At 39.7% G+C, this 18,474-nt stretch overlaps 1 protein-coding gene across 1 annotated transcript in view; it reads right to left on the bottom strand.

Moving 5' to 3' along the window:
• LOC118819307 (spermatogenesis-associated protein 16-like) overlaps positions 1–18,474 on the bottom strand; it is a 67,003-nt gene that overhangs the window by 33,135 nt on the left and 15,394 nt on the right. The window contains exon 3 of the mRNA XM_036587039.1: positions 8,085–8,174. Within this exon, the coding sequence (XP_036442932.1) occupies positions 8,085–8,174 (90 nt within the window). The remainder of the gene's footprint in view (positions 1–8,084; positions 8,175–18,474) is intronic.

Below are 18,474 nucleotides of genomic sequence, written 5' to 3'. Positions count from 1 at the left end.
AGGCAGCAAACCTGGTTAAGTGCCGGCTATGAGTGCTGATTTAGGAGTGCGTTACCTAGTGCCTTTCTATTGGGGTGAAGCTACTTCTGCTTGTTCTATCACTTGGTAACAGCTGTCAGTCACTGCTGTATATGTGCTTAAGTGGAATACCTATAGTACGATGCAGCTGACTGTCAATTAATGGCAGGCTTATGGAGACAGTGCCAAGAGTCTGTCATATCTCTCTTTTCCTGTTCTCTTGCCCAACCATCAAATTAAACGCTAATTGCATTTGTCTCTTAGTGTGGCATGGTGCTGAGCTGAACAGAGAGCCAGTGAATGGGATTGGGTGCTCGCCTCTCAGTAGTGAGCGTGTGTGTGTGTTGCAGTGTATATACAGCACTTATCTTTCTCTCCCACAGAACAGGTCTGAAACGCCCTTTTAATGCTATTTAAAATCCTGTCATGCCACCCGTGCACTACACTAGAGCTGAACTATAAAAAGCGCTTGCCAATAATGTAAATTGACCACTTAATCCCTTTTTCCACAGTGCCTGAGGTAACAGGGGTGATAACAGTCAATAATTCTATTTCGCCACAGTCTCCTCTCCATTGAATGATGAGCCCGGGTGCATGCTTGCCGGATTGCAGCTCTTGTTAAAAATGGTAAAGAGGAAAAAGATCGCTAAGCTGCCATGTTTTAGCCAGCATCTGAAACCACCCCCCTCCCGGACCAACTTCCTCGCTGCCTCTCCATGCACAGCTTACGCATAAATCACTTCAACGTCCACTCGCTCTTGCAGTCAATACGACCAAGTTCAATCCAGTGCGCAGGCACAGAGTGGAGTTAATTTCAAAGTTCCTGTTATTTCTCTCACACTGGCCACATGGGGGTGTTGAACAATAATTTATATCTCAGAGGAATGCAAAAGAAAAAGTACAAGAGGGGAAAAAATGGAACAGCTACTGCGAGCTGGAGAAAGATTTCAGAGCAGGGCACATCAGGCTGAGATAATAACGAATCTGACGGCACGGGCCTTTTGTGACCACCGCAGCAAAAAATTGTGCCATTAGGGATGGCATGTAGGGACCAACGAGTGTGACAGACTATTATGCCCTCTAAAAAGCAGAGGTGTTTGTGCTTTGTACAAGTGTGTATATGTTTGTGTGCCAGTAGCCCAAAGCCGACAAGGGCATGGCCTTTGTGACTGGCCACTCCATGCTGTTGCCCCAAACTTGTAGCTTTAGTTCCACGTCTCTTTGTGTGATCTGACAGCTTCCTTGCTGCGACTCAGAGCTTGCAAAAGGCCACATTCTCGTTCACAGTGCTAACATATACAGAGAAACGACGCCTATGAATAACACAGTGTTCCCTAATTCACAGTGTGGCAAAAAGAGGGAGATTGGCATCGGGTACTCTGCATTGTTTTCTTCTCGTGTCAGCATTTTGCACATTCTTGGCTCCACACTGCAAGGTTTGGCACACTGCTCGTTCATTTTTCTCACAAAAAAAACTCTACAAAGGTTTAAGCTCTGCAAATCAGATGCTTGCATAATGAAGATCTTACAATTTATAGAAAAAAAAACAACTCTAGCCCCAGGATGCTCACTCTCAGTGGAACAGCCCTCTTCATAAACATGCTTTAATACAAGATTCATCTTTTGCTTACACTGGTCAGCGACATCCAAATGTTTAGAAGTGACCTATCGAAGTCTCACCCACAGATGTGTTCTCGCTTAGCCACCTTTAATATTGTCAGTTTCTTCTGCCAAAAAGTAGCATCCCTTCGCATAACAGATGGCGGAGTAAAGTTGTTTTTATATGGATGTTCATACTTTCTCTCCTCCATTTCTCATCAAATCATAATTAAAAAGATCAAACCTACATTTTCTCACTCCTAAAAGACACAAGACAAACTACAATCAAATATATTTCAAAAATGCCCTTTGTTAAATTTTGCATTACATACTGTTTCAGAAACGCACACCGCTGATGCTCTAGTCATTAAGGGACCACTTAAAAAGTGCATAAGATTTCCCATTTATTTGGCTAAAAGAAGCAATAATTAAATCACTTGAAGTAAAGACAGTGGCTTCCTTTAAGCCTACTGCAAATTCCAGTTAAGGCCTTTTCTACAGTTGATATTATTTTGCTTCCTTCATTTAGTTAAGTACATGAGAATTAAAACTTCAAAAAGCACTTTTTAGGTAGCACCGTTATGACTGAGGGTGCCTACATACTAGACAACCTAAAGATGGAGTGGTAGATGCGTACAAATCTTGTTCATCTAGAAGGTGTATACATGGCTGGAGCAGGAGTGGAGTTTCTACGTTCAAAACATTTGAACCAGAAAAATGTGTCAGAAACTGCATACAAGCATACAAAGATACACTGTGTTAGGCTGCCGCACAACACAGAGAATCTTTGTATTCTGACAATCTGGCATCATATAGAATAGGGAATGAGTACACCACATGATTAGCCCCTCTTCCATCTTGGATTTTCATCCATCTTCTGCTGGTACCCGCCCAAGTATTTAGATGAGCATCTTTTCTCTGCATACAGGCACTTTTCTAGCCCAACAGAGCTAATGCAGCGTCTGAACTGATATACACTGGGGGACTGCATTTCTGATGCTGCAAACTAAATGCTGTATAAAACAGAATGAGATTTTTGCTACTGTTCTGTTATGCTTGTCCAACCTAGCAACAGTTACTATGAACAATATAGAACATGGATTGGCCAGTTAATTGAAGAGCTAACAGGTGCAGCACTTATTAGCAAAAGCTGCAGTAATGTTGATAAAAGCCTCAATTAAAATGCCACAGTTCTTGGCCTTGTTCGAGGCCAGTATGCACTGGCGTTTTGGCGGGGAAAAGTCATTGAAATAAGCATGACTATAACGGGTTCGTTCTGCCTGATTCTCAGCTTCAATCCTCCACTCCAGCAGCTGTACTCATCAAGACTGATGGCTCTGTCAGCCGACTCTATATGACAGCCCACTATGGCACACGCCTGCCTTAATTGCCAAAATGGACTAATTTAGTTGTCTAAAGCGGTACTCCACACAACTACGTTTTCAGAGTGCCGAACAGGGCCAACGTGGCTAACAAATGAGCTGTCACAGCTGCTGGAATATACATTCTTACTCAGTCTTTTAAGGTGGCACCCTATAATGCATGTCTTGCTGGATGTGCCTATTGTAAGGAAATGCACTTGGTGTCAAAAGCACAGCACCGAGCTCAACCAGGGAAAGGTCTCGGTCTACAGAAGGAAAAATGCTAATGCTCTTCACTGCAGTAGACATGGTGATTCCAAGTTGAAAACTTTACATAATTCATATTAACAGAACGATCTGAACATGACTAAACTGGCATGTTCTATCTATACTACATATTCAGTTGTGGTTTAAGCAAAAAATGATTTCCGTTGATTTTTTTTGGTTGTCTAGATATAAATACAGCAGTCAAGCTGTCACAGTTTAATTTACACCACAGTTACACCTGCAGAGAGAGAAAAAGAGAGATGGAATGGCCCTCTAGTGGGCATTCCACCAACAGAATGGAAATTGACTTGGATATTTTTAATTAATATGATTGAATATATTAACTCTGTTAGCAGATTAACAAGGACAAATGTTAAGTGTTAAATGTTGTGGCTCTGTGTTGAGCTGCTAGTGAGCATGACAAGTGAAAGGGGAGGAATGAGTACTGGCTGCTACAAAAACAATTCACACCTCTCTACGAAGATGTGTTGAGATATGATGGACTGCACAATTGCAGCTCTCTTAATATGACTTGTTTGCTCACCCATAAACACAAAAATCCAGTTCACTTCTGGTTTTGTAATTCACAGACATTTCCATCTAAATTACAAAGAAAAACTGCAGAAAGACTGCAACTGAGGGACTCCAAATCAGGCATTTTATGGCTAGTATGAAAATGGAAAAAAGGATCTGCCCTAGGCCTGGACGATATAAAAATATTTAGCAAGAAGAGAGCTTGTATGCAGGACAGTAATCTGGGTGGTCCAAGGGTCCGGGGTGGACCAGCAGTGCCAAGCAATCAGCGGGGTACTGACCTTATCAAGCCAGCGGACCGATATATGCTTGCTATCTGCCACTCCGTCCAAAAAATTAAAAAACATGCAGTCTGTGGCAGCTTTGCCTTACTTTCTATTTTAGTGTATATGCTTTTTTTTTAAATATGAACTGTTTTAATGTTTAATAAAACTCACATAAATAAAATTATACTGAGTAAACCAACATGTTTATCATTATACTAAATGTTACTGCAAACACAAGCGCTCATCAACTTCTTCTGTTGAAGATTCGCGGTGACTTGTTGCCAATAGCGCTTCCTGCTGGAAAAACTTCAGACTGCAAGTGTTTTCCGTTGTTACAGCGCCATTTTCATAATTAAGTTAACCACTGTGACTTTTCATCTGTACAGAAAATACTGCACACTGGCCGTAGACGAGGATCAGAGGAACTTCCTCCTCAGGTTAGAGTTAACTTTAGCTGCTCTACGCTAACTTTCTGTCATTTCAATGCTTTTTTTTTCTTTATTCCAGTGAGTCACTTCAAGGCAAACTGACATTCCAAAGCATGGTGGAATTTACACATCGCCATCTGGTTACTTGTCCATCATTGATGATATCCAATTACATCACCATATCGCCCAGGCCTAATCAGCACCAATTAGAATTTTTTTCCTAGAACTGTACATCCAACCAAGAACAGTTTAGGAACCTTCATTTTTAAGACTGTAGGGTCAGATCTGAAGTACACTGGAAGAAATGTTCTGGCCATGCAGACATTCACAGACAAGAGAACCCATGAGCAGTGAAAAAGGTAACAAGATCAGAAACCAACCCCTCATAGCAAGGTCTAGCAGCGCCGTTCCTGGGTGAAAATTTTAGTTTTTATTATGAAATTCTGGTGCACTCAGACTAAAATGTAGGATACGAAATAGAGAATACTAAATAGAAGGATTTAGTTCATTGAGTTTGACAACTATGCAAATACATCGTATCCAAAAATTGTAGTTTTCTAGGTATTTTAATTTAAAAATCTGTCAATTACCATACAAAAGGTAAAAGGTTAATGTGTAGGAAATTTGCCAGACATCTTATTTTGATGCGTCACATATATTATAAACAGAGTCACTTTGCCTATCATTTGTGCTTGGACCCCAGTGACTGCTATTTGCAATGTAATTTGTAGAGGGCTGCTAAGCTCTCATAGTGACAGAAAGAAAATTTATTTCAGAAAAAAACTACATGGACGCTGGTTGTTCTGGCTTACTGTGATAATTTCCACATTTTAATTCTTTTTGCCCTCTCTAATGAAAAAAAGAAACTGGAATATGCAAAAATGAAAACAAATTTATGGCTCATATAACATGTCCTTTTTTACATTTCAGTAACATTATCTTAGTTCTGATTGGCCTATAAAAATGAATACTATATATGTGGGTTGACGGAAAAAATGACTGTGAACCGCTGCGTTGCTGTGTTTGAGGGACAGTATCTAACAATCTGCTCGTAGTTGATCCCCCACACACCTTTCAAACAAGTAAGAACTCTTCAGGAACTATTTCTGTGTATGGTATAGTCATCATTAAAAATTATGATTTTGGCAATGAGTATGCATGTATGCAATCAGAACTAATTTCACATTTCAGCACAGTGCTAGAGCATGTTTGTATTATGTATTGATTAATATGTGATTTAATACTTGATATTACAATATAATAACTTCTCCTAAACTAGCTTTAGAACTTTAGCAGCAGTGCTAACCTAGCTAAGTTGAATTATAGGTAACAATAATGTGTTTGCATTGCAAAGTTAATTCTGTTCAGTTTCTGAAGTTGAAAGTTTACACACATTTATTTACAAGTGAGTATCATAAAGTACCAAAGAAAGACAGAAAAAATAGTAGGAAGACTTTTTAGAGCAAACAATGTACAGTATTATAATTGTGCTTAGTTAATCACTAAACAAAGCATGTTCTTGTCTTTCCATTTCCACCTCAAAGTGCATCAGGCTGATGCTTTTAGCTGCTAAAATTCTTCAGTTTTTGTTTTTGTCAGGGGCTGGGGGGCATTTCCCAGGGTCCAGAGTTCACAGTTTTAGAAATAACTCCTGTAGGAACCACTCTAATGGTCCCACAATGGAATAGCACATTTTGAAGAGGCATCTAGGTCATGAGCAAAGGTTGGCCCATTAATTTAATTTCCATTTGAAATCAATTGCCCCAGCTCATATAAAATAATATTGCTTCAACTAATAATTTCCCTTTTTGAGCTCAATATCTTGATATGTCACTCATTCTTTGCTGCCTAGGATGTTATGGGATATGGGATATATGTGTGTCTACACTGAATACAAAGTTATTAACTGTACTATTTTCAACCCCTCAAATAAGAGGTGAAGCAGCTAGGTCACGATTTCATTTCTACTGTCATAACTCAGCACCAAATAAGCCAGAACTAAGTGTTCTTGGACCACAGGCCTGCAACTGCACTATATTTGCACCTTTGACAAACGCAAATATTTATAGCAACATATTCTCTGCTGAACCAATTCCAGAATGTTTGTTTTGCTGCACTACATATGATGTTTGTACAGTTGCATCCATAGCTCACTGAGAATGGCACTACATTGGAATGTGCAAGTAGTCAGACTTGTATTGCTCAATTCCACAGTAAAATTGTCCTGGATTTAGTCATTATTCAATAACTAATGACAGAATGAACTTGTCAAGACCATTGTACTACTTCTCCTACACTTTCATTGAAGAAAATACACAGCTAGGAAGCTGTCCTAGTAGCCCAGTTTTTTTTTTATAACAATTACAGTTTTTTCTGGCTCTGGGATTTTCTAACGTTTGTCAAAAACCTGGACTCTTTCTACTGATATAATACTGACCTACAACAGAGGGTTTGACTCAATAAGATGTCTTAATAAATGTTCGGAGAATGATATCATCAACCTTTTCCAAATGGGGCAAAAAGTCACATGAATATGAATCATATAAATATAAAACTGAATGTGGAGGCTTGGGTTTTGCATTTAGATTCATCGTTGAAGAATATTTCTGTGTGATTGCACTGACTGTAAGTTCGAATCATTGCTGGTAAATTTGAAGATAAGGAAATTTACTTCAGACCTGAAATGACTGGGAAGCATATGCCTGGGGGGATATGACTGGCTTCAGGCTTTGATGGAAGAGCTCAGTTCTTTGAAATGCATTATCATGCATTCTTCCTTGCCAGCCAACGTCCCTCAGTCCCCTAATCTAGTATGATTGCAGCCCACAACAGAAGAAACATCCACACATAACCGCCATCGCCTACTGCAGAGCACTGGAATTAAAGGAAGCATAGTCAGAGGAGGCCGGTGTGATGTACCAAGTACATCTTCCAAATGCACTTCTGCAATGTTCCGGCAAAACAGCCTTTTCCCCACTGGGATAGTAACACTAAATTTGTAGGCAGAGAGGCAGAGTCGATCTATTTCTGCCTGCAGAAATTCAAACGGGAAATGGGGGTGTGAGCAAAAGAGAGAAAAAAAAAGAGAGAGAGGCCCTATAGTAACCTGGTGCCTGTCCTAATCTATTCCAGCTGGGTTTCCATGGCTCAATAATGATAAAACATAATATGACACACTCAACATAAATGGCACTCTGGTGTTTGATGCAGCTGATGGCTTTAAACGATTTACTTCTTCATTTAGTAATGAATGGGTACCTGTCGTGAGGCGCTGGAGGTGTCCACATACACAGCTGATAATCAAATCATTAGAATGCAAATGGTACCTAAACAGTACTTTTAGTGCTTGAAGTATCTTGACTTTGGCAGCAGGAATGAATGTAATTCTAACATAATTGTTTTGTCTCCCTATTCATACTCCACTGAACTATTTATGTATTAGCAGGAACATATTTTTTCCAGAATAGCCTGACAGGATATAGACAAATCTGACAACACGCTGAGCAGACATGTGTTCTTGGGCTGTTGCTAACTTACTGGAAGCTTTTTTTTCCTTTGTCACTGGGAGGGAGAAATCCCCTCCCCAGCCTTATTTTAATGCTAATTCTTACCTAGCTGCCCTACAGGGGTTGCCGAGCAATCGATATGCCATGGCCTGCTGAAGATGGCTCCGGAAATGAGTTGGGTTATTGAAGATGCTCCTGTGAATTAAGAGGGATACTTAACAACATGTTTCCAAGAATCTGCTCGAATCACACCTAAAATTGAGGTGCTTTATTATTCCATTATATCAATCATAGCCACAATGAGATTGATAAAAATGAAATGAAGAAAAGCATTATGTTTGGTACTTTCACACATGAAACCTGTAATATTGCTGGATGAACATTTCTGGCAAAGGTAGGAGTTTCTCTTGTCCACACAAGCAACAACGATTCACACAACCTTATCAATGCCATTTACTCCTTTTTAACTCTTTTGTTTGAGTTACTACAGGCTACTACAGTTGATGTCTGGCTCACTGGTGCTGAATGCACAGTTTATGTTTGGTGCATTTTTGCGGCAATTTGTAGACATTTTTGTCAATAACTGACCAACTGTCAAATGTAGATTTCCTGCTTCATACACAGTGCATACAAGCAGACAGAATGGAATAAACTTGCCCTCTCCTTATGAAGTTTGCAATTGGCTGACACACTTTAAGACCAAAGTGTCTAGCATGAAAACATCTTACCTCTTGAGCTGCTAATATTAATGGAATTGAATACACATATGGCTAAAATGGGTTTTCCAGGTAGAGTAAAAAGACACTGACCCTGGATTTTGCTGTTGAATGAACTCGTAGGCTATAGACATTACCTCTACCAGCCTGTGTTAAAGCCTCAGTTTCAACTGATGAGTGCCTTTATTCCTGTCACTGAAGCAAATCAATGATTTGTCTGATGAATGTTAATGGTCCACATAATGCCTCAAAGACCAGGCTGGCATAAAGAGAAACCTTGCACGTCTGCTTGTCTGTAAAGGAAGCAAATTCCGTACTCTAATTTATGTATTCAGGAATAACCTTATAATATGTGCCCACTGCATGCAGTGTGAATAGCTCTGTCAATTAAGAAATTATGAATCTAAAATACTTTAGGTTCTCTTGTGTTTTTATTCTATTTAAAAGCAAGCATCTTGAATTAATTACTGTGAAATATGATAGCCTAAGGTAAAACTAAATTATTTTTAATTAATTTTTTCTAATTAATCCAGTGATGCACTCCCACTTAAATTTTTTTAAACTACGCTAGTTAAACTATGCTCACCTCTAAATATGGAGAATAATGAGATTAAAACACTGTATATTGAAAGAAAGAACCTAGAGAATAGGGCATTACTTTGGCAATATTAATACTTTTAGAACTGGTTTCCCAGACATGGATTAAGTCTACTCTTGGACTAAACTGCGACTCCAATGATGAGTCACCATTAGAAATTATTTTTTAGTCTAGGCTTAATGTCAAGATGCAAATAAGCCTAAATTCATTACATACAGATATTTACAAGTAGCCTTTTCCTAACTGGTGAGCGCTGAACGTCTACCAATTTTTTCCAATTCAATTTGCGTAAAATTGAAACCAGCTCAACTTTTTTCAACACTCCTCTGGTGCAGCTCTTTCTGCTATCGCAAAATCCCTTGCATATTTATTTGCTGCACCCCACTAAAAATGCATGCAAAATTTGACAGCAAAAATGCCAGATTTGGCCATCCAGACTCTAGTAGATATATATCAGTCTCAAAGGCAGAGTATGCAACTTTTCAACATATGCAGTTCAGGTAAACAACAGAAAGGTGGTCTTCAATGAAATCCTTTTGAAGCCTGCTGAGGACAGAATGGCTCAGAAGGTGGTGTAATACCAAGTACAAGCCCCTCAGAGGACAGAGAAAGACAGTGACCAACTTATATGCACACATGCATAGCAAGATAACAAGCTTGTGGTAAACATAAATAGCAGGCATGTGAAACTCAAAGACTGAACACTACAAGAAGTTGTGCTGATCATCTGTACCCAAGTCAGAAAACATTTTCCAGCAACAAGCATAAATGAATATGAAACGTTGGCTCACAATCCATCAGCAGCACGATCATGAAAATGATCCAGGTGTGGGTACAACAGCTGGCACCCCAGCTTGGACATGAAGTAATGCCTTTTTAATTCTTTAGAAAACAAAAGGAGATTACAAATTGGGCAAATTGGGCAATGTGTGTTTGCTGCATGTGCTGCGAATGCTATCCTCACTCTGACTTCACCAAACTTGATGACTCTGAACACATCAGGACTGAACTGTAACATTTCTGGAGCTGGGCACTGCTGTGCTTTGACTGGCTTTCGGAACTCAGTCTTTTAAATTTAACCAGGATTTCTTCTAATTGGTTTACAAGCTGAACATGACAGTTAATAAAAATTGAAACAGTAAAGTAAAAGTATTTTATTATACAGCAATTAAAGTACTATGATTTAATTCTACTCAAAAAAGTACTTTGAAAAATACTCCAATACTGCAGTGAGAGTAAATGTAATTCATTGTCTTCCACCTCTGACTACATGGTACAATTAAGCAATTATATATTATACATACAGCAGGTCCAGTTGACCTCAATTTTGGATCAAGATTGCAAGAGGAAAATATCTAAATGACTCTGAAAGAGGGTCCACTTTTGAGGCATGTGTGGCAGCAGCTTCAGTCATACAGAATGTTGGCTAGTGTTACAATATGAACAGTGACTACAGTGACATCTGCATTTAAATGGGACTTCAGTAAATTGTTAAAAGTGGTTGAAAGCACACATTCACCTGCACTACGAGGTGGTGTGATATGTAAGGAAAAACAAAAAAGCAGCTGTTGCTTGTTTGGCTGAGAATGTCAATGCAGGATGTGATCAGCAGGAACAGTCTGTCAACTCCATTGAGAGGGATATTACAGTAGTTCTGCAGTGCATAAAGCCCTCATTACAAAGATGAATGCACATTTGACAGTTCAGTGATACACTGAGAAGTGGAAAAAGGGTGATATGATCAGACGAGTCATCCTTCACCATATTCTGGAAAAGTGGGCAAGTGCATGTATGGCATACACTGAGAGAACTATATAGGCCTGAATACTTGACCCCTGCAGCAAGGGGGTTCAGTGGCTCTGGTATGCTCTGTGGCACATTTTCTAAGCATGGTTTGAGTCCGCTTGTCCCCTTACAGGTAAGGGTCACTGCAATAAATACAAAGTTATTCTGACTGATGACCTTTAGCCACCCATCTTGGGAGTGGTCTCTTCCAGGATGACAATGCCCCCCATCCACAGGACATGAGGGGTCACTAAATAGTTTAATGTTCATGGACATGGTGTAAATCATATTCTATGGCTTTGTCAGTCACCAGATCTCAACCACCAAGCCATGCTTTCCACCACTGCAACACCAATGAATGGAATTTCTTTTGGTAGAATAATGTCCCATCCATACAGTTCCAGAGACTTGTAGAATCTATTCCAATGTGAATTGAAGTTTTTGTAGTGGTTTATGGTGGCTAAGATAATTTATGCTGTTTTTCCTTTAATTTGTCACTTGCTGGTACATTTCACCTAGATTCATATAGCCACTGCTGTGGTTTCAGTCTTTCTTTCTTAAGGGATGCCATTTCTTTATAGCAAACCAAAAGGCACTTTCAAGAAAAGGAGATGGGAAGTGAAACAAGATTCATGCTCTTTGCTAAAGAATTGAAAAGAATTAACCTGATTAGCTATGTTACTTCGAGGACATATTTGAGTGATGGAGTCTCTGGGCACTTATGCAGGTTGGAAGACTTTTATTTTTGTAGGCTCTCTGTACTGTTTTTCTTTTTGTCCATAAGGTTAGCGTCAGAGCTTGGCTCTAGACCAGAGGTGTTCCTGCCTTTGGGACATCAACATCATGCTATAACCTAAAGTGGGGTAAGCTGAATTAAGCTGAGGCTTGAAGGGTGGAGCTTGTGGCTGGCCTAGGGTTCTGCAGCAGGTATAATTTGCACTGGCATGTGTTGAATGTGGAAAACTAAGCTCACTATAGCTTAGCAAGATGCAGCTAGAATTTGTATCTGCCACTAGGGCCAAAGGTTAGCAGTTAGTTTTTGAGTTAGCACACAAGAGCCAGAAAATAGAAACTAGTAGTCACAGTGGGAGCAGGGGCAGCTTGTGAGCAGGGCTGCTAGTCTAAGGAACGTGCTATAACAATTCATGCTACAGTGATGTTAGCCAGAATAGTCCAAGGGGCTTAGTCACTGCTCTCACCATCCCTTAAGGACAACAGAAGAGCCTAAAGCTCCAAGAATGTTGCTGCACAGTATGGGTGCAATCCAGCTTGTCAACACATGTCACTGTGAAATAAGGAAGTGGGACATCTTCTGTGTCTGCAGAGTATATGTATAACTTTGCATCAATTGTATGTGTCTTTTTATAAGGTCTTAATGAAAGAGGGTCCAAAATAAATTAATAATTAATGTGGTTGATACAAAAAATGTCTTGCATCTGGCATCATCAAATTACCATCATGACCTCTATACAAAAAATGTAATTACATTTATGGGAAATGTTGCAATAAAGCAGGATGAGTCACATTCAGCTAATTTAAAAGTTATGACAAACTGTCATGAAGTGGGTGATGTTGATAAGCAGATTTTCATCATGTTGCTCTTTAGAATTAATGGAAACCTTGAGAAAAATTAGCACAGATTTCTATGAAAAGATGTCTTTATTCTTAATTGCAAAGAGCGCTGGTTCTTACATTAAATCATATTATATGACCAGAAACACTTTGCCACTATGCTTTGTGGTGGGGTCAGACTATTTTCTACATAGCCTTAAGTCTTTCTAAGCCAAACCTACACTAACTGGACACTTATTTAGGTGTAAGGTAGGTACATCTACCTTACTGTCCACTGGGTGAACTGTATTTCTACAATTACAGATTGTAGTCCACCTGTTTCTCTGCATAACTTGTTGTCAATGACCAGGACCCTCACAGGACTACCACTGGATCATTCTTAACACTGCAGTGACACTGACATAGTACTGGCATGTTAGTAGGTTTTGTGTTGATACCAATAGATGAGACACAGCCCTGCTTGTCTGACAATAGTCCACCACACCAAAAATATCCAGCCAACAGTGTCCTGTGGCCAGGAACTGACCACTGGCAAAGGACTAGAGGATGGCTAACACAAACTCTGCAGCTGCAGATGAGCTGTTGTCTCTAACTTTATATCTATAAGGTGGATCTAATAGAGTGGACAGTAAGTGGACACAGTGTTTAATAACTTCTTGCTCTGACTTGGTGACCCTGTGAGCAATGTAGAAAATTTTGCCTTTCGAATCATTATCCTTACTGTACAAATGTTCAAAATACACATTTTAAAGACTACATTGTAGGAAAAAAACAAACATTTGTTTGTAACTTTTATTGCTCTTCTGCCAAACTTTTCAGAAGGCAGGGTAGTTACAATGAGCAATGAATGTTCTGCAGGTATTCATTATATTTAATGTTGTTGACATATTACTGACGTCAGATAAACACTACATAAACTTAGAGTACTATTATTGGTTTGCCTTAGCATTAAAATCCTATTTCCAAAAATGGTGGGACGCTATGCAAAATGTAAATAAAAACAAAATGAAATGATATGCAAATCATTTAAACCATATATTTAACTGAAAATAGTGCTACATCACCTCTTCTTTTAACAACACTCTGTAAAAGTTTGGAAACTGAGGAGGCCAAAAAATGTTTTTCCCATTCTTGCTTGATATAGAATTTCAGGTGCTCAACAGTTCGGGTCACCTTTGGCGTGTTTTCTGTTTCATAATGCACCAAATGTTTTCAGTGGGTGACAAGTCTGGACTGCAGACAGGTCAGCTTAGCACCCAGATTTTTTACTATGGAGCCATGCTGTTGTAACACATGCAGAATGTGGACTGGCACTGTATTGCTGAAATAATCAAGGCCTTTCCTGAAAAATATGTTGTTTGGGTGGCAGCATATGTTGCTCCAAAACCTGTATATATCACTCAGCATTAATGGTGCTTTCACAGATGTGCAAGTCACACATGCCATGTGCACTAATGCCCCCCCAATACCGTCACACCATTACTGATAACAAGCAGGATGGTCCCTTTCCTCTTTGGCCCAGAGGACGTGGTGTCCATAATTTCCAAAAAGAATTTCAAATTTTGAATCCTCAGACCACAGGACACTTTTGCACTTCACCTCAGTCCATCTTAAATGATTTCAGGTCCAGAGATTTCTGGATGCTGTGTACATATTATTTCTTCTTCGCATGGTAGAGTTTTAACTGGCATTTGTGGATGCAGCTTTTCACAGAGATGTGAACCCCTCCTCATCTTAACTTCTGAAAGACTCTCTGGAATGCTTTTTTTTATGCCTAATCATGTTACTGACCTGTTGCTAATTAGCCTAATTAGTTGTGAGATGTTCCACCAGGCGCATTATACAACGTTTTGTGTTGCTGGCATCAAATTCAAAATGGGCATATATTTTTCAAAAAACAATAAAATTTTGCAATTTCAACATTTGATATGTTGTCTTTGTACTATTTTCAATTAAATATAAGGTTTAAATGATTTGTACATCACTGCATTCTGTTTTATATTTTGCACAGCATCCCATCTTTTCTGGAAATGGGGGTTGTAGTGTAATTGCAAAATTTGTTTCATAATAAGATACTTAGTAACATAATGGAGTACCTTTACATTCATTTTACCTCCTGTATCTGCAGATTTAAGTTTGCACTTGCTATATTTTCCTGTTTATTTTGATGACAAACAAAAACATGGCAAAAATGTAAAGGTTGATTTTTCTTTCCTCTGCAAAATTACAAGGTGCCTTTATCATCTTCATTTGTACTTGAGACTTCAAAGGGTTAATGAGTTTCTGCAAATCTGGAATGACTGGAACCGCCGATGACTAGGAGACAGGCAGCAAGATGGACAGCAAGATGAGTGATGACACAGAGTGTAAGACAAGCAGTTACACAAACAGTGAGACGGGCAGGTCTTGTGCCATGGCATAGTGCAGTGCTTTCTCCTCACTCAAACAGCAAATGCCTCCATAAAGCACTCCCCAGCAGCTTGCCAACTATCATAGCCAACTTTGAAGCTCCATTAATTGCTGTTCCTTGTGCTCTGTCATCTTGTGCTCAAACACATGGGGCGTTCCAGCAAACACTAGCACTAACACATACAAGCCTCTTAATGCCTGACTAAATTACCCACGTTTCACCATGCTTTACATGCACTTTTACAGCTCAGGACGAGTGTAATTGAGAAGGTGACACCTTGCTTTTGATGAGCCAGATGAAATGCTAGAACCAGGTGTCAGAAACGTGAAAAAAACTCCAAGTTAGCTCTCTCTCAGCGTGAAATAGGCTTGTGATTCGTCTACCTTCTCTTCTGTTTTCCTGAATTATTCACAGCACTGAAGCATTACACATTTTAAGGCAAAGCAGCATTAACCTATATTTCCATTCCATTTGCCCTGTTTAAGTCCTGTGCTTTGCTCTGTGGTGATTCTCCACTGACAACAATTGTTTTGCTATCTGTTATCAACCAGAGGAGGATGGGTTCCCCTCTTGGTTCCTCTCAAGTTTTCTTCTTAGGGAGTTTTTCCTTGCCACTGTCACCACTGGCTTGCTCATGGGGGCTTAGACCTGGATTTTTCTGTAAAGCTGCTTTGTGACAACGCCTGTTGAAAAAGTGCTATATAAATAAACTTGACTTGACAATGTTCTGGACAAAGCCCATAATCCAACCATTCCAGTACACTCTTGAAAATAAAGGTTTCCAAATGAATCTTGGCTTGGAGGTAAAAAAAAAACAAAAAACCTTTCAATTGGTTTCAACCTTTACATTGTGTGGAGCTTCTTTAAACTTTACACCTGCACCCACCTCTTCTTGACAGAAATCTTTGAAAGGTTCTTCTAGGTTCTTTCAAAGGTGGTTCTGCTATGACATCATGCCAAAGAATGCTTCTTAGCACCATTATTTTTAAGCATGTACCAGCCAATTCCAAATGCATTAATAAGTTGAGGTGCTTTTTTCTACTGCACATAGTATCAGAACCTTTGGCACCAGAAAACTGAAACTGTGCTTTTTCCATTGGCCATCAGCCCAGTAAGGTTCCAGCTTCCAGCACCCACAGGACCCTAATGATACTGAAGGGTGTCTTTACTCTTCCAGGTGAACAGAAATTTACCAAGCACCACTTCACCAATAAGTGCGCCAAATTGTAAACTAGGATGGTACGTTGATGTCTCAATTGCTATTTTTAGAGTTATTACTTCACTAAAGTAACATAAGTTAGTTACCTTGCCAGAAAAAACAACACAGATGACCAGCATAGATGGTCACTAGCAAAAGCAGCATATATTGGATGCAGGTATGCTGATCACCACCAAAACCAGGATATGTAGTGTTTTAGAAACATGCCTATTCTGGGTGACCATCTAAAATAGCTCCAGCCCAGCATAAATCAGCTTAGACCAGCATGGAAGTCACACTCATTTGTGCTTTAGTTTTTAGCAGGGAAGGAAGCTAGCGCTAATATATTTAGCATTTATGCTAACATTGAATGATTGACTGTTTGAGCTCATCATTTACACATGATTCTGTGTAATTGTAAACATTTGGTGAGTATGTGAGCAGTGTGGTCCATATTGACATATTTAGGAGGTCAAAGAGTTTCCTACATATATGATATACTGTTTATTAAGGGTTAACGCAGGACAGCCTGTGGGACAAAATCACTGTAACATGATGCTGAAGTGTGCAAGTTAGAGGGTAGGTGAAATTTAGGGCAGAGAAAAATTCCTTATTTTTTATTTAGTGACCTTGTGCCCTTCAGGGAAACATAGAAAACATCTTAAACAACAGCAAAGGTCTCCGGTGGCACAGATTGGTTGCCAAGACTTCTTGGGTTTATTATTTATATGCTGATCCATATCTCGCTCTGAGAGCCTCTCTATTCCTCTTAGAACTCAACAAGGAACAAAAAAGCCTTACAGTTGTTCGAGACGTGCTATTAATTTACAACAACTGGGCAACTGAACAACTGAATTTAAGTTGCAGAGAATAATGGGTGCAGCAATAACTCACTTCAGTGCTGGATGATCAATGAGCCTGTGCCCTGACCGTGTTTTAGGCAGAACTCGACTGTCTCAAACCTCCAACCCAATTGTTTCTCTGAAGTGCCTGATCTTGACTGACATTCTAGGCTATTCTGATATAGCTGACAACACAATATGGTCCTGAATCTCTCACAAACCCATACCCACGCGCACACACACATGCACAGCATCAGCTCTGCATCAGGGTGAAACCAATATTCTTCACACCCCAGCATATGATGGCACAGTAATTAATAACAGACCCTGAATTTAATTTAAATAACAACAGTTATCCTTGAGAGGGCTGATTATTTGAGTTGATAATTATGTTCATTAATCAGTATGATTGGCTAATAGACAAACCACATACGGCAGGGATCTAACAAGAACAAGACCTGTAGTGCAAGGTTTTGTACAGAATTTAGTCTAATTTTTTTCCCTCCCACAACTTTGAATCGATTGAAATTACAGTTGCAAGGCAAACTGGAACAATCATAGCTGTGATGTTACGGCGAAAATACACTCATCTATGTAGTCGACTGTTTGGTGAAAGGGAATCAAATTTTCTCATTATTTCTCTCTCCATTCTCACTCTCAAGCTCTCTCTGTCCTCTTGCAGACCAAGTGAGACATCTCAAAATAATTGTTTGCAGATGATAAACTCAAAAGTTTTGCATTGTGACAGAGTATAAAGCAGCCTTGTTAGAAAACAGCACCTACAACCTGAACACATGACAGAGAGGGGGAGAGAGAGATGGAGGGAGAGAGACAGGGAAAGAGAGAGAGGGGGAGAGAGATGAACACAGCCCTGCAATTCAAAACGACGCGGAAACGCTGTCATCACAAGGCGCCTCAAAAGCCTCGGTAGCATGGTATTTTTATCTGAACTGTTTTGTCGAGTTCCAGGCTGCCGTGTACGAAGCTAATATATACAAAATCCATTCGACAGGAATCGACAAAGCTGCCTTTGATGAGATCCCACCCCCGCCCTCACCGTGCTCAAAGCAGGTTCCTGTGAGGAGGGTACAGAGAAGACACAGACGAGCTCAACAACCAACTTATTCTGTGCCAAGCATTAAGACACAGCCAACTAAATGTACAAGCTGAGGAACCAGCCATAAGGGAATTTAGGAGTCTTTGAGCGTGCACTCTTCCAGACACCGTGAAGTTGAGACACCAGAGAAAACTTGCAGCTCCATGCCCTGCTTAGCAGGCAGCTGTGAGTCACCTGAGATGACGACAACAACACCAGCGAAACTATGAATAAGACGTAGTGCTAGACATATGCTGCTGTCGTAAGAAGGGCTTGAA

This window comes from Colossoma macropomum, unplaced genomic scaffold (assembly GCF_904425465.1).
Source record: "Colossoma macropomum unplaced genomic scaffold, Colossoma_macropomum, whole genome shotgun sequence".
Taxonomy (NCBI): Eukaryota; Metazoa; Chordata; class Actinopteri; order Characiformes; family Serrasalmidae; genus Colossoma; species Colossoma macropomum.
This window is presented reverse-complemented; position numbering and strand designations above follow the sequence as displayed.